Source organism: Panthera pardus, unplaced genomic scaffold (genome assembly GCF_024362965.1).
Source record: "Panthera pardus isolate Hobbes unplaced genomic scaffold, ASM2436296v1 HiC_scaffold_25, whole genome shotgun sequence".
NCBI lineage: Eukaryota > Metazoa > Chordata > Mammalia > Carnivora > Felidae > Panthera > Panthera pardus.
The window spans coordinates 3,664,696-3,682,171 of NW_026526821.1; the positions used below are offsets into that span (position 1 = coordinate 3,664,696).

The 17,476-nt window shown below is 40.1% G+C and overlaps 1 protein-coding gene across 1 annotated transcript in view; it reads left to right on the forward strand.

The window, feature by feature from the left end:
• SYCP2 (synaptonemal complex protein 2) overlaps nucleotides 1-17,476 on the forward strand; it is a gene marked incomplete at its 5' end in the record, with an annotated part of 58,372 nt that overhangs the window by 20,143 nt on the left and 20,753 nt on the right. Inside the window, 9 exons of the mRNA XM_019426388.2 lie at nucleotides 798-946; nucleotides 2,124-2,198; nucleotides 2,867-3,013; nucleotides 6,222-6,321; nucleotides 7,705-7,862; nucleotides 9,572-9,641; nucleotides 10,022-10,079; nucleotides 10,612-10,745; nucleotides 10,892-11,328. Of these exons, the coding sequence (XP_019281933.2) occupies nucleotides 798-946; nucleotides 2,124-2,198; nucleotides 2,867-3,013; nucleotides 6,222-6,321; nucleotides 7,705-7,862; nucleotides 9,572-9,641; nucleotides 10,022-10,079; nucleotides 10,612-10,745; nucleotides 10,892-11,328 (1,328 nt within the window). The remainder of the gene's footprint in view (nucleotides 1-797; nucleotides 947-2,123; nucleotides 2,199-2,866; nucleotides 3,014-6,221; nucleotides 6,322-7,704; nucleotides 7,863-9,571; nucleotides 9,642-10,021; nucleotides 10,080-10,611; nucleotides 10,746-10,891; nucleotides 11,329-17,476) is intronic.

The window sequence follows — 17,476 nt, forward strand, 5'->3', positions numbered from 1 at the left end:
CCTCATAGGAATCAGAATTTTATAGCCAATGGAGACAGTTATCCCGTGGGTTAGGTCATGGAGTAGCCAGTAGAGCTTTCCCTGATGCAGAGAAATTTTTCTACATGGTGTGCTCCATTTCCATCAGGGTGTTTTCCTCCTGCCCCAAAGTGTACACTGGGGGCAGGTGTGACGACTTGCCAGTCAACAGGAGCACTGGCAGAGTAGGACAGGACCCTGGTGGCCTGTAGTCCATAGTACAGGCACTTGAATTGGATGCCAAGTGATTCCGAAGGGACGTAAATCCCTCTTACAAACTGGCACTGACTGTTTTCACTGGATCAGTGAATTCATGAGGAATTGCACCGTATTCTTCTTCAGTTTCCTGGCACTCAAGTTGTTTGACCGTTGTTGACTGTCAACTTGTTTGTAACAACTGGATTTAACAGAAATGTTTGAATAGATGCTTTTTGCCTAAAAATATACTTATTTATGCATGGAACTGAAGTTATTTTGTTTGCCTCTTTTAAGTTAAGCAAATAGTTCCCTTAGATGTGTTCCAGAAATATTTACTAAGAACCTGTGAGTGTCCAAAACATATTTATGGCTTTAGCTTATTAGTTATTAGCCTGTAATTCATCGATCAGAAGACTCGGAAAAATAAATTGAATTGATTTGTTTGCATATTGTTAGATCCAGAAGTTAATATTATTTCGATTTAATGAATATGCTGCATGACTTTCTTATTTATACTGTACCTATAGAGTGGCAGCATAGAAATGAATGTAAACTAATCAGTATGATTTGTCTATGTGCAGTGAGAGAATCGAAGAAGCTACTGACCATAATCTTGAAAAATATAGTAAAAATTAGTAAAAGAGAAGGGAAAGAATTGCTTCTGTATTTTGATGCATCATTGGAAATTGCTAGTGTGACACAAAAAATTTGGGGTGCAAATAAATACAGGGTAAGTGTTTTAATTCTTTTTAATACATACTTTCATCAAATTCTTTTAAATAAATATTTATTTTCATAATTCTGGAAACTTTTAGTTATTTGGGGCTATAAGTTTCATTGATTTTTTTTCCCTAGAATTCTTAAAATGACATGTAGATTTTAGTTTTTAAAATTTGTAATGTGGAATAGCCATCAGATTGTTAGTTGTATCCTTGAGACACCTGTTTAGAATCTCAGATCACAAAATAAGCTGCAGTACTCAAAACATCTGACAAAATTCCTGCTAGGTGTTTAAAAAGTGAATTGAGACAAAACCCTGTTTTTACGATAGTAAACATTGGGAGAATTACAGACTGTACCCCAGAAGAAGTGAATGAGTGGCATAGGGAAAATAGGGTATAGAAGTTGAGGAAAGAGAATGCTTGTTAAGAGACTTAAAGGAAAGGCTTTGGAGATGGGGCTTGATATGGCTTTGGAAATTGATGGGTGTAATTTAGATAAGGTGCTTTCTAGAATTGTGGAAGACATCATGAGTTCGTAAGGTGACAATTCATGTTAAGTTTGAGGGAGATATCCCGTTGACAAGCTTGGGTAATGCATGTCTTAGTCTGTGCAGGCTGCGGTAACAAAAATACCATACACTTGGTGGTTTCAGTGACACACATTGACTTCTCATAGTTCTGGAGGCTAGAAGTCCAAGATCAGGTGCTAGCAGACTTATTTTCTGGTAAGGGCCCACTTCCTGGTTCACAGTGGCTATCTTCTCGCTGTGTCCTCACATGGCAGAAGGGGGTGAAGGAGCTCTTTGGGGTCTCATGAGGGCACTGATCCCATTCATGAGGGCCCTGCCCTGATAACCCACTCACCTCCCAAAGGCCCCACCTCCTAATACCATCTCTTGGGGATTAGGTTTCAATGTGTGAATTTTGGGGGGGACACATTCAGTTTATAGCTGTGGGAAAGATTTATGGTAAAGAAAAAGAGACTATGTTTCTGAGGGACACTCACCAAAATGGCAGGCTAGGAAGACTGATTAGTGAAGAGACATTACGGTATTCTGAGAAGGGTATTTACATACACAAAATAATGATTTGAGATAATACAGCAGTTTTGAAAGGAAACAGGAAATAACTGCATTAAAATAGAAGGAACTGAGAGAAAATGACATCTCTTTGAATTAATTTTAGGAATTTACCAGAAAACAAGGTATTTCCGTTGCCAAAACATCTGTGCATATAATTTTTGATGCAAGTGGATCACAGGTATGTGTCTGACTTACTTGATTTTTATCGCTGGGCTAAGCTGAACCATAAGTACTAGGACAGTATGATGTTAGAGGGTGAGTAGCTAAAAGATCTCTTGTCTCAGCATAGAGAGTGCCCCAATAAGATGTATGGGATTTTTAAAGTATGTTACTATTTTAGTACAGAAGATAGTTATTAATAGTTTTGATAACTTTAAAAATTAGAAGTATATGTCCTGCCTCTACTGCCAAAGTTGGTTTTCTGTCTGTTGACATTTGAAACGTGGATGCTTTTTTGTTGGGTCAATCTGTAGGACTAAGTACACGGAAGACAGAAAGAATTGACCCAAGTGTGGGATGAGTAGGCGCTTGATTAAGACATCCAGTGATTTTTAAATTTTTTTTTTTTTAATGTTTATTTATTTTTGAGACAGAGAGAGACAGAGCATGAACGGGGGAGGGGCAGAGAGAGAGGGAGACACAGAATCGGAAGCAAGCTCCAGGCTCTGAGCCATCAGCCCAGAGCCCGACACGGGCTCGAACTCGCGGACCGCGAGATCGTGACCTGAGCTGAAGTCGGACGCTTAACCGATTGAGCCACCCAGGCGCCCCAAGACATCCAGTGATTTTTGAGAACTTTGTGTGGTTTGGAGTTTGAAATACTTTTTTCCACATTCTCTCCAACAGATTCTGGTGCCAGAAAGTCAAATCTCACCCATGCAAGAGGAAATCATTAGTTTGAAGGAAAAACCTAACTCCCAAAAGGAATTCGCTAAACCTCCAAAATGTATCAAAAACAGCAATCAAGGGGACAGAAAGAATAGTCAGCTTGGGGTAAATACGGTGTCAAAATAGTTGTTTATAAAACGGCATAGATCAAATCATTGCTGTATGTAATTATAGAAAAAGGTATCTAGAGTTTACATTAATGGTCGTCATCAATAACATTTCAGAGTATTTTCCCCTGCCTTTTACAAATGCAAACAAAAGCATTGTGCTTTAGCAATTCTGTTTATGTGTAAGTGTAAGAGAGTAACTACCACTTTTTACATTTATCCCCTGTTTTGTATTTGCTTTTGGCCTTATGCAGAACACAAATCCATAATGCAGTGTCTCTTTATTCACACAAGGACAGAAAGCAAAGTAGTAAGCTCTTCCTCCTCCTCCTCCTCCTTCTCCTTCTCCTCCTCCTCCTCCTCCTCCTCCTCCTCCTCCTCCTCCTCCTCGTGGAGACTCCCTTCTAGGCCACACTCAACAGAACCAGCACTCCACCTTCTTCCCTCGCTGTGACACTTGACATGGCCAACAGCCCTGTCTTTCCTATTGTCCTCTCCTCCTCTGATTTCTGCTAGCATTTTAATTGTCTCCCTACTCTGTCATTACGTTGGAGGTACTTTCCCTCCCTACATTCTGGATGTAGATTTGCTCTAAAAGCGTGGCTCAGCCTCCTGAACACGTCTGTGCCTTCTCGCTTACAGAGCTCCTTCACGTGCCCAGTGTAAACTCTTGAAATGTACCGGACCTCTCTTCAAAGTGCCACAGTGACGCCTCGCTCTTCTGGTGTTTCCTTTGGTGTGTCCCTCCAAGTCTTTTCCTAAAGTCTGGCTTCAAACTCTTTTAAATCTTTTGTGTCAAATTCGCATCTGTCTGCATACTTCAGTGAGGCTACCGTTAGTGTTTGGATGGCGTCCTGAATCCAGCCTCCTCTCCTGTCACACCTAGGACCAAGGTACCCGCGGTGGTCCTTTCACAGCATCTCTCAAGTCCTGGCCTCCTCACGCCCTTCACTGTTGCTCATCTTCGCACACCTGGCTTGATGCAGCCACCCCCTCGTTGTTCTCGGACACGGTTGCTTCATCCTGTGAGCTACCCCGTGTGGTGTCCCATGCTTTTCTTAATACCGGCGTCCTGGTAGCATTCTTCTGCTCAGAAACTTCGTGATCTCTGTGTTTACCTTCCTGCCTCTAAACTCGGACTCGATTCTGGGACCTTCCGCGTCTCATTTTACTCTAAAGACCACTTTGAGTCACTTGCTTTTCTGCCTCTTTTTTATGTCGCACTAATTTTTGCGCCTCTACGTTCATCCGTGTTGTGTGTCCTTTTTTTTCACTTTTCCCCATCTCCCCCCGGCCCTTACGTTTGCAAGGCTTGATGATTAATTTCACTTCCCTTCATGGACCTTATCCAGCTGCAGTTTTTACTGACTTCTCACCTTTACACAACTGGAACTCTCACAGGCTCCCCCATACACTTTGACGTGTTGGTGTTACTGTCCTTTCCCGTTAATCTTGTTTCTTCGTTAAGTGAAATGTCAGTTTTCCTTAGACAATTCAGTTATAAAAGCCATTTGCCATTTGCTGTGCCTTTTGGTTTTTTTATGTGATATAATTTATAGTCAAATTGGTTTCCATACAGCACCCAGTGTTCATCCCAACAGGTGCCCTCCTCGATGCCCATCCCCCATTTTCCCCTCTCCCCCACTCCCCCATCAACCCTCAGTGTGTTCTCAGTATCCAAGAGTCTCTTACGGTTTGCCTCCCTCCCGCTTTGTAACTTTTTTTTCCCTTTCCCCCATGGTCTTCTGTTAAGTTTCTCAAGATCCACATATGGGTGAAAACATACGATATCTGTCTTTCTCTAACTGACTTATTTCACTTAGCATAATACCCTCCAGTTCCATCCACGTTGCTGCAAATGGCCAGATTTCAAATGAATAAAGAAGATGTGGTTTATATATACAATGGAATACTACTTGGCAATGCTGTGCCTTTTATATCCAAGTTGTACCTTGAGTAGTTATTTAAAATTCTTAGGACCCCCACCTTAAACTCAGTAAGTCATAAACTCTGGAAAAGATCTCTCTAAAAAACATTGCACCGTTGTGAAAGACCCACTGTGTTTTCGTTCAGAATTAACTGTGAAGCATTTACATGAATAAGTGACTTTCCAGGTCCCATTCACTATGCCGCTAGGAACTATCCTTCTTTGCACAAGAATCCATTGGTTCAGTAGTTTGTTTTCTGGTCGATCTTAGAATTCCCCCTTTTCCTCTCCTTTCCACCTTTCCTTCTCACCCCATTTACATACCTATTAAAATTCCTGCAGTATTTTTTTTTTAGTCTCGGGGGCAGGTGCCTTTAAAAAACAACAACAACAACAACACGGTTCTCCTCTGCCTCTTTGCAGTTTTTCATCATCTCCTCCTTTATATGACGCCCCCTGAAACTCCTGTTCCTGCAGCCCTTGCCTCTGCTTGCCTCCCTCTGTTCAGTCACTCTAGAATGAAGTCAGAAAATGTGCATCTTTATCAGAGCCACTAGCTCGTGCGTGTGCTGCTGAGTCTCTGAATCCCTGCAGCTACCTTTACTCCAAAGTCAGTTTGGTCTCCACAGATTATTAATACAATTTTTTAAAATATGTGAAAGTTTTGAGGAATGCTGAACGTTATGAAAGCATTCACGAACAAATTCGCCTAAGTCTGTATCCAAACATCACGCCCTGAAATAGAATAAGAAACTGAGCCATTGGTTGTAAGATACACCCAGTATCAGTAAAATATTTTCAGCTGGTATATAAAGGTGCTGTATTCCATATATCTGAATACTTTATAACTACTTTTTAAAAAATTATTTCTTAGCATGCGAGCAGGGCGAGCGGCAGAGAGAGAGAGGGAGAGAGAGAATCCCAAGCAGGCTTTGTGCTGTCAGTGTAGAACCTGACATGGGGCTTGAACTCACAAACTGTGAGATCATGACCTGAGCAGAAATCAAGAGTCGGACGCTTAACTGACTGAGGCACCCAGTGTCCCTCTATAAATACTTTTTAAAACAACATTCCTTGTTTGGGCTACCTATTCAATACCAAATATTTAGGATAGAACCTCTCAAGTCAGCCTAAAACAGAAATTTCTTGATATGATGTCATTTATAAAATACCATATGTCTTTTGGGTGTAGTCAAGGTAAATGTTATGAATAAAATTGTAGGACAGTTCATTTCAAAAGAGGATGTGTGTTTACTGTGGCTGCTTCTCATGGTTTCAGATAATTACTCCTAGCAAAAGAAAAATGTCTGAAGCATCAATGATTATTCCTGGTGCAGATAGATACACTGTGAGAAGCCCAATACTTTTAATCAACACATGTAAGTTTTATATTCTTGAAAGATTTCTAACATACATATTTATATATATGTCTATACTTTTGTGCATATATATATATATGCATATATATATATATATATATATATATATATATATACACTTTTTTTTAATGTGTTTATTTTATTTTTGAAAGACCACAAGCAGGGGAGGGGCAGAGAGAGGGGGACAGAGGATCTGAAGTGGGCTCTGCGCTGACAGGGTGACAGCAGTGAGCCTGATGTGGAGCTTGAACTCACAAACCACGAGATCATGACCTGAGCTGAAGTCGGACACTTAACCGACTGAGCCACCCAGGTGCCCCAGACATTATTATATCTTTAAAGCAGGCATTTTTTAATTCAGAGATATTCTGGGGATTTAATTTACACAGAGGATAAGTTAGAGATATGGAAATTGTTAAGATACAAACCACAAACGTCTTCTAATTGCCAAGAAATTTCAAATTTCGAAGAAAGGTCTGACAGGTATTAACATATAAGCATTATTCAAAATATTAATACCCAGATTAATAACTTGTAATTTAAGCAGGAGTCAGCCATAACATAGCAGCTAAAACATTGTGTCCCTCAGGCTGCTTGGGCTTGTTCCCCTGCTCCCAGGTGTGTACTTTGTACAGATTATCCTCCAGGTGAGTTTAGAACCAGTTTTCTTTTCTTAAAGTGGAGCTAAAGTGTCTATCTCATCAAGTTGTTTAGAAGACAAAATGAAAATCATTCATTCAATGAGGAATATCGTGAAACATTTAGACAGTGCTAGTACCTACTAAGAGCTGAATAAAAATGAAAACATAATGCTATGTACTAGCTGCTATAAAACAGTCATATTTATTGTTAGTCTTATGACACTTTAATAGTGACCTTCTGTTCCCAAAATCCAGTTGCCTCCTGGGCAATTGTCTAATATCCAACAGGCTCCTCAATTTTAACAGGTCCCAAATAAATTGATTTTTCCACCCTCCCTGCTAGTTTTTTGTCCATTTTTTTACCTTGGTAAATGGCATCTGTATCCACTTATTCTTCTAAACCAGAAGTCTTGGGCCCATCCCAGCACCTCCCTTTTTTACATTCCTCATCTAAAAAGTGCCTCAGTAATAGCATGTGTAATTTTAAAAATTTTATTTTGAGAGAGAGAGAGAGAGAGAGTCCACACGGGGTAGGGGCAGAGAGAAGGAGAAACAGAATCCCAAGCAGGCTCTGCACCATCAGCACAGAGCCCCATATGGGGCTCAAACTCATGAACTGTGAGATCACGATCTGAGCGGAGACCAAGAGTCGGACGCTTAATCGACTGCGCCACACAGGTGCCCCGCAATATGTAATGTTTAAAACCCTACAAATACGGCAGTCCTTTGTCCTCCTTTTTAGCAACACCACGAAGAGGAAGAGTTAAACCACCGCTGCACATGATGAGTTCTGCAGAAAAACCTGATATTCCTAAAACGTCCGAAAGTGGGGTGGATAATGCTGAATCACTTACATCCAGACCATCTGAAGAAAGAAAGAGCAGAGATAATACAGACAAAGTAATTTTACTTTGACCACATTTTAAAAAATTAATTTTATCAAGTTACTATAGAAATACATATTGAGCTAATTTCTTTTGCAAGTAGTGTCTCACTTTGTTTAAAATATTACTATATCTATATATCTATATATCTATATATATATACATATGACTTGTTCTTGAAAGTCGGTCCTTATGACTTTTATTTATTTTGCTACCAATAAAATTTAGGAATATCCATTCAATATAACTTTGATTTATGTATTCGGGAGGAGAAATGGACTTGCCATCATTCTTTAGTTTATTATACAAGTTAGTGTCTGCTAGAAATGTAAAATACAAGTGGACTGTGTCCTTAAGTATCTCAAAGTCTATTGTGGAAATTAGATAGATTAATAAGATAATTATAATACTGTCTAAATGTTCTCAGACTGTACATAAAGGAAGCATTAGGAACCTAATGGAGGGGCAGATGCCTAGCCCCAGAGCTGGAGGCGTGGGTGAAGACCAGGAAATGCTCTTGAAGAACAACAGATAAGAGAATAGGGAAAAGAAAGTTATTTCCTGGGAGATGTAGGAGGTAATGAGAGATACAGGTAAGTTAAGTTTGTAGATGAGGAGCACCTAACAGGTCTGTTTTCTCTGAAGTGTCAGGTGAGCTCGGTGAATTTCTATCGCCTTATGTCGCAGGAGAGGCTCAGAGACCTGTAAAGATTGAAATAGCTACTAAGAGATAATGGAGAGAAGGAAGAGTAAGTAAAGGTGTGAGGCAAAGTGAAGGCCTTCTAAATGTAAGGCTGAATTCTATCACATGTATTAGTTCAGAAATATGTGTAATTTTCTCCAGCAAAGCTTAACAGCCTTGTTACTGCAGTGAAAAAGAATAGGTGGTGGGTTTGAGAAAGATGAAATGGTATGTGGCAGAATGATCAACGGTACTAAGAAAAGAGTCAGAAGGAGTTGTTCCGATTTTCAGGCTAAGTGTTCCTTAATCCGGGCACTGTCATTCATTCAGTGGTGTGGCGTGGTCCTGAGTGTTCTAGGCCTGTGCCTTTTCGTCAGGGAGCCCTTCGGTCCTCGTGACAACCAAACGCACCAGCACGTGTTCCCACTGCTCCTCTCGCGACTTAGAGACCCACTGGCCGGATTCAGTAGGGGAGACAGGCAGGACGAGGCACGATGTCCCAGCCTGTAGGGTGTGTTTTTCTGATAGTCACGGCAGGTTTTTATTTGATCTGGGTACATGTGTATCTGTGGCTATGGAAAGAAGGAAGCTTCGTGTAGGCAAGAGGTCGCCTGCCCAGTGGCCACAACTTTACCAAATCCTTTAATGTTTCATAACTTCCCAATCTTCTAGGCATGTTGGTGAAAAGACCAGAATAGGTGCAGGCTGTGAGAGCAGCAGCAGAGCAGTAGATGTGCCGTGGCGATTCTAGAGAGTGTCGGCTACAGATGGAAGCCGAATTACTGTACTAGCCCTGGATGAGTCCAGAAAATTTGTAGAATCTTCTGCCTTGTCTGCAATGAAAATGGTTTTCTTGTGTTTTAGGATAAGCAATATCCTGGAATGGGCATCCTCTTTATGAAACAGTAGAAGTACTATCCAACTTTTAATAGCAAGGCAAATTTATTTTAAAGGTTTTAAACAATAACACGGTGACTTTTAAGGGTTGTTTTCTTATAATACCTTGTTTAAATTAACATTAACATGTCCCCTATGTTTTATAGCGTATCAAAACTGCTAAAGCTGTAGAGAAGACGGAAAACAAGGACACTGAATTCCTAAGCCAAAATTTTAGTAAGTACTTCTTAAATTTAATTTTACTTTCTCTTTAAAAAAAATTTTATTCTTTTCATAATATTATAATATTTATATATTTATAAAATTTATGTATTTATATATAATATTTATAATATTTATAAAATATTCTTTTCATATTTTCCTTCAATTCCACTGACTTTCGTTGATTTGAAAAAGAAAGATTCATAATGAATGCATTTGGCTTTATGCATTTAGAAACGTAGAGGTTACAGGAAAATATTCTACAGTCTCTATTTGCAAGAACATCAGTCTCTCCTTCCTAATATGTGAACCTTGATCAAATTGTATACCGACTCCCATTTTACCCTGCCAGCTGCATACAAAACTGAAAATGCCAGAATTTTGGTTTTATTTAGATAAACTGCCGGATGCTGTTCCTGACTCACAGACAGTGGGAAAAAAAGATAAACCTGGGTAAGTATCAAAAACCATCAAGTAAGTCAGCATATATGAATGTTGTTTTAGATTAATGTAATAAATTTAAAAGAAAAGGCCCATGTATTCTTAGAAGGTGGGATTGGCTGTAGCTCTGATCATCACATGTATTACTATGACTGCACAATGGGGAATAGTCTGCTTTTCCATAGCAGCCAACAGAACTGTTTTTCAAATTGACTCAAAATGAATGGGATTTTTAAAAGAATAAGGTATGAATGTGAAGAAATTTAACCTAGTTTAAATGCACAGTAGTACATGTAAGATACGAGACATATTAGTAGATATCAAATAGTGGCGATAATAGACCTTTTGTAACAACATTTTTTAATCTCATCAGTTATATAGTAAATTTTAACTTTCATCATGACTTACCAAAATATTTTCATACTTGACTATTAACAAATGACCATCGATAAACATTGACTAGATACAAAAAAAATCAAGGTCTCAGGTCAGAGTCCTAGGCTAATGTTTTATGATACGTTAAGCAGGCTATTTTATTTTCCAGGTTATCTGATGTGTTGGACAACGTCTGTGGAAATAAGATGAACTCCAAATGGTCATGTTGGACCCCTGTAGCAAATATTAACCTACGTAATAACAAAAGAGCAAGTACTTCATCAGGAGATACATTCAATCAAGGTGAGACATCGTTTTTTCTGTATATAACAGGAGCTCAGGGAAATACTCATTTCTTTAAATGTCTAATAAACATCTTGGATGTTAACAAATTTATGTGTTACCAGTTTATTAGGTTCATAAAGATAAATGTTTTATTTTTCCACTAGGTATTATTGTCAAAAAACTTACTAAACAGAAATCATCCTCTTCAACATCTGGTGATAATTGTGAAGAAACAGAAAAGGTGCAGCATAAGAAAAAAACAACGCAGCATAGCGAAATAGATAAAGTGGAAGTAGGAGTTTGCAAAAGAGACAGTCAGCAACAACTAAATCATCCTAAACGTTCAGAGCTGAAAAACACTGAAAATACCAAGCAGAGTGATTGGCGTATTGAATCTGAAACTACTTTCAAATCCGTTCTCTTAAATAAGACAGTTGAGGAATCTCTGATCTATAGGAAGAAGTACATATTGTCAAAAGACGTGAATACCGCTATTTGTGATAAAAGCCCTTCTCCTAGAAAAAATGTGAAAAGTCACAGAAGATCAGGGAAAAGATTAACGTCTCAACTTGATTCCTGGGATCTGAAACAAAAACAAATGGTGAGCTTTCAGTGTGTTTGGTTTCTGCATACTTACGATATGCCTACCTAATAACATAGACAGTGAAAGACGCTTTCTTGAGTGCTGCAGAGTTAACATTCGTGAGACCTCGTTCTTTAACTCCGGTCTCCAGTGTGCGAGTGAGTACCTCCCGACTCCCTCACCTCGTCCTGGCACCAGCCCCCACCGAGCCAGTGTGCCTGCAGGCGCAGGGCAGGTGTGTAAATGGGTGTAGCAAGAAAGCACCCGGCAGCCCCTTGTCTCCTCCCATTGGCTCTCCTTCACTGGGCCCCGCAGGTGCTCTGAGCATGTGTATGCAACCGTCTGTGCCTCTCTCACGGTGCTTATCTTTGTTTTAAAAACTGGTTGTCTCTGTGTGTTCTTTTTCCTCCTGCTTTAACCTCTTAGAGTTTAAAGATTGTGTTTTATCCGTTGTTATCCTGAACGGCCTAGCAGTTTTGCACACAGTGGCATCTACATTTCTTGAATGATTGCATCCAAGTTTAGCAAGATTTTTCAAGAAAAGATGTAGGTGGAGTGCAGGAGTCGATCTTCTGTCCTGTTGCTCATCCCCTTTGGAGCCTTTACCTCCTACGTGAGGTTAATCCTCCGTAGGACATCTCTAGTAGGAGTTTGAGCGGCACCATACTTTAGGCTGAAAGTTTACTTTTTGTAGCAGTTACAGGAAATCTTTTTCTTGTCATTGCTGTCAAGATGCAGATTAAGAAAACTCTGTAATTAGAATACATTTCCACTGCCAGTCATACAGTCTGTTCCTCACTGCTCCTTAGAAGATCCAGGGTTTACAGGCTTCTATTTTCATTTATCATCCAGAGTGGTATTAATACCTGGATAGCCAAATATCTAGAGCTGATGTAAAATGTTCATGTGTTGCGACATCTCACCATGCAAATGAGATACTTAAGAGGTAATTTCCGATTGTTCTTTTATGATTAGACATTATTTCCTTTGTCTCAACCGGCCTTTGTATTTTGTCTTTAATCTGTATTTCACTTTGCCTGCTTTGGCAACTTTCTTCTTTGACCAAATCCTTTTGGGTCACTTTTTCATGTTTCTTAGTAGGCTGTTCTTTCTAGTCTTAGCTATTTAGTTCCTTCAGACCCAGGGAAAGTAGGTTCTTTTTGTCTGAGTGCTGAGCTTTTATTTTCAGCTGTTTTCTTTGCAGTTTAGAATCATTCCACAGAATTTCCCTAAGCCGGCTACTCGTTTTTTCCTGGGAGCATGGAAACTGATCATGTCTTTTAAGCTGTGCTCTGATTTTTTAAAATCCACTTTCCTGTCTTCGGAAGTTCTCTTCAGTCTCACACAGTGGTGCTCCCTGTGTTATAAGACTTTCTGCCACTCGCATACATGGATGACTCTCTTTTTAAGGTAGGCATCCGATTCTGCTTCTTGTTTACTGTTAATCCAGAGAAATAGAACCTCTGTAGCACGATGGTACACATTTCCCAAGTTGGCTCTAATTATGCTGGAAGTTCTTAAATCACACGCTCGCTATTTTATGGGGAGTTCATTTTTGCTACATTTCGAAGCCAAGTAGAGTAATCTCAAGAAGAGATAGTAAGTAATAACTTACTATCTTTGTTACATATAAAAACATACACGTAGGGGCGCCCGGGGGGCTCAGTTGGTTAAGCATCTGACTCTTGATTTTGAATCGGGTCATGATCTCGCGGTTTGTGAGGTGGAGCCCCGTGTCTGACAGCGTAGGGCCTGCTTGGGGTCCTCTCTCTCTCTGCCTCTCCCCCCCCCCCCAAGTAAACTTTAAAAGACAAAACAAACCCATAAACTTAAAAATGGTTAAAATAGTAAATTTTGTATTTATGTTCATGTTGTATTTTACCATAATTAAAAACAAAACATATGCCTGGTTCCCTGAGAAAGGTAAAACTAAAGTTAAGACAAGAGAACTCATGTCTTTATTATAGGGAGTTTTCTTTCAGCCGAATTACCTAAAATTATGCAGGTAATAATTCTTTGTAGTCCTTCCATTTTTAGAGTATTATTCGTTTTTACTTTTTTTTTAAGTAATCGCTACACCCAGTGTGGGGCTTGAACTCACAACTGCATGATCAAGAGTCGCACGTACTACCGACTGAGGCAGCCGGATGCCCCTAAAATAATGGGATTTTTTAGAGCAGTCTCAGGTGTATAAGTATACAGAGTTCCCATATGCCCCTTCACCCACACCCCAGTTTCTCCTGTCATTGACATCTTACATCAGTGGGTATATGGGTTACAAATTATGCACCAACATCGTTACATTATTATTAACTAAAGCCTGTAGTTGAGGTTAGAGTTCATTCATTGTGTTGTATGTTCTGTGTGTTTTGACAGATGTATAGCAGCCTGTACCTACTGTTACATTATCCTACATAATCGTTTTCCTGCCTACACTTCCCCTGTGCTAACTCCCTCCTAAAACTCGTGTCGATCACTGATCTTGTTGCTGTCTCCGTAGTACTTTTGCCTTTTCCAGAATGTCGTAGAATTGGAACCATATAGTATGTAGTCTTTTCACATGGCTTCTTTCACTCAGCGACATGCCGTGACGTGTCTCTGTGTCTTTTCAGGGCTTGACGGCTGATTTCTTTTTGCTGCTGAGTAACATCCCATTGCATGGTGTACCGAGATTTGTTTATCTGTTCACCTGTGAAAGGACATCTTGGTTGCTTCCGTGGTTTAACACTTAATAAATAAAGCTTCTGTAAACATTCACGTGCAGGTTTTAGGTGGACGTAAGCTTCCAACTCATTTGGGAGAATTGCTAGATCGTGTGTTTAGTTTTGTAAGAGACCGCATGTCTTCCCAAAGTGGAAAAAGTGGCTGTACCATTTTTGCATTCCAAGCAACAGATGAGTGAGTTCCTATTGGTCTACACCCTTGCCAGTATTGGGTGTTGTCAGCGTTTTGGATTCTAGCTGTTGTCGTATGTGCTCAGTGGTGTCTTGTTTTAATTTGCAGTTTTCTCATGATCTATGATTTTCAGCATCTTTTTATATTTTTATTTACCCTCTGTATGTCTTCCTTGGTGCATTACGTATTCAGATCTCTTACTCATTTTTTAAGTGAGTTCTTTGTTACTGTTGAGTATCAATAGTTGTTTGTATAATTTCGATACAGGCACGCCAAACTTTATTGCACTCTGTAGATGTTGCATTTTTTACAAACTGAAGGTTTGTGGCAACCCTGTATTGAGCAAGTGTATCGGTGCCGTTTTTCTAACAGCATTTGCTCACTTTTGTCTCTGTCACATTTTGGTAATTTTCATGATATTTCAAAGTTTTTCGTTATTATTGTATCAGTTATGGTGATCTGTGATCAGTGTTTTTTGTTCCGATTGTAATTGAAGTGCCACAACCCAACCACACCCAGAGAAGATGGCAGACGTGACAAATGTGACAAATGCGTTCGTCTCGCTCCATTCACTGGCCACTCCCTCGTCTCTCTCCCTCCCCTCAGGCCTCCCTATTCCCTGAGACACCCAGTAGTGAAATTTGGCCAGTTAATAACCCTACCGTCGTCGTCTCTCCGTGTTCATGTGAAAGGAAGAGGCACACGTCTCTCAGTCTCTCACTTGAAGTTGAAAGCTAAAAAAATAGGATTAAGTTTAATGAGGAAGGCAAGCAGAAAGCTGAGATAAGCAAAAAGCTCAGCCTCTTGTGAAACCATTTTACTGCTGACCTGGAGAAGGTTTTAGTGGCCCGGATAGAAGCTCAAACCAACCGCCAAATTCTCTTCCGCCAAAGGCTAATTAAGAGCAAGGCCCTAACTCCCTTCAATTTTATGAAGGCTGCGAGCGGTAAGAAAAGGTTGAAGCTGGCAGAGGTTGGTTCATGAAGTTTAAGGGAAGAAGCTGTCTCTAGAACCTAAAAGGGCAAGGTGAGGCAGCAAGTGCTGACGTAGAAGCTGCGGCAAGTTCTCTGGAAGATCCAGCCGGAATAAAATAAGTAATAAGTTTGGCTCCATTAAACAGTGGATTTTCAGTGTAGACAAAATAGCCTTATCTTGGAAGAAGGTACCATTTGGGACTTCGATAGCTAGAGACAAGTCAATGTCTGGCATCAGAGCTTCAAAGGACAGGCTGACTCTTTTGTTAGGAACTAATGCAGCTGGTGATAGGAAGTTGAAGTCAGTGCTCATTTAATGTTGTAAAAAATCCTAGGACCCTTAAGAATCATGCTAAATCCCTTCTGCCTGTGCTTTATAAATGGAACAGCAAAGCCTGGGCGACAGCATACCCGTTTATAGCACAGTTTGCTGAATGTTGTAAGCCTGCTGTTGAGACCTGCTCAGAAAAATATGATTCCTTTTAAAATATTATTACTCCTCAGGGCACTTTTGTGGCTCAGTTAAGTGTGTGACTCTTGGTTTGGGCTCAGGTCATGATCTTGCCATTTGTGAGTTCGATCCCCACATTGGTCTCTGTGCTGACAGCTGTGGAGCCTGCCTGGGATTCTCTGTCTCCCTCTCTCCTCTCCTCCTCCTCCTCCTCCTCCTCCTCCTCCTCCTCCTCCTCCTCCTTCTCCTCCTCCTCCTCCTCCTCCTCCTCCTTCTCTCTCTCTCTCTCTCTCTCTCTCTCTCTCTCTCTCACCCTCCCTTCCTCTCTCTCTCTTTCTCAATAAACACTTAAAAAATAAAATATTATTTCTCACTGACATTATATCTGGTCACTCAAGAGCTTTGATGGAGATACACAACAAAATTAACGTTTTTATGCCTGCTAACACAACATCCATTCTGTAGCCGGTGGATCAAAGAGTAATTTCTACTTTCAAGTCTTACTGTTTAAGAAATACATTTCCTATGGCTACAGCTGCTGTAGATAGTGATTCCTGCGATGGATCTGGGTAAACTAAATTGAAAACCTCTGGAAAGGATTCACCATTTGAGATACCATTAAGAACATTTATGATTCATGGAAAAAGGTCAAACTATCAACATTGACAAGAGTTTGGAAGAGTTGATTCCAATCTACATGGACAGCGTTGGGGGATTCAGGACTTGAGTGGAGGAAGGAGGTACCTAAGTAGCTACAGATGTGGTGGAAACAGCTGGAGAACTGGAATTAGAAGTGGAGCCTGAAGAGGGGACTGAATGGCCGAAATCTCACAATCAAATTGAATGGATGAGGAGTTGCTTCTTATGGAGGAGCAGAGAAAGTGGTTTCTTGAGATGGAATCTACTCTTGGGGAAGATTCTGGGAAGATTGACCACAAAGAATGTAGAATATTACATGAACTTAGCTGAGAAAATCATAGGCGTCGCTTGAGAAAATTGACTTCAATTTTTGAAAGAAGTTCTGCTGTGAGTAAAATACCATGAAGCAGCGTTGCATGCTACACGGGAATCGCCCATGAAAGGGAGAGTCCGTCAGTGCAGCCAACTTCATTGCTGTCTTATTTTAAGAAATGGCCACAGCCGCCCTAGTCCTCAACAGCCACCGCCCTGTTCAGTCAGCAGCCACCAGTGATGAGGCAGAACCCTCTACCAGCAAAAAGATTACCATTTGCTGAAGACTCAGGTGATTAGCATGTTTTAGCATTGAAGTATTTTTTAGTTAAGGTATGTACTTTGTTTTTTTAAGACATAATGGTATTGTGCATTTAATAGGCTGCAGTATAGCGTAAGCGTAACTTTTATATGTGCTGGGAAACCAAGTCCATTGGACTCATTTTAATGCATTACTCGCTTTATCTCTGTGATCTAGAACCAAACCCACGGTATGTTGTGGTATGCCTGTCCAAATCCTTTATCAGATATGTGTTACACAAATATTTTCTGTTTATGGCTTATCTTTTCATTTTCTAAACAGTGTCTTTTACAGAGCGGAAGTTTTTAATTTTAGTGAAGTTCTACTTACCAACTTTGTGTTTTGTGGATTGTGCTTTTGGTGTTATAGACAAAAAGGCATTGCCAAACCCAAGATCACCTAGATTTTCTTCTATGTTACCTTCTAGGAGTTTTATAGCTTGCATTTTACATTTAGGTTTATGGTCCTTTTTTTTTTTTTTTTTTTTTAATGTTTGTTTAGTTAGAGAGAGAGAGGCAGAGGGAGAGACGGAGAATCCCAAGCAGACACCACGCTCAGAGCAGAGCCCGACGTGGGGCTTGATCTCACAACTGT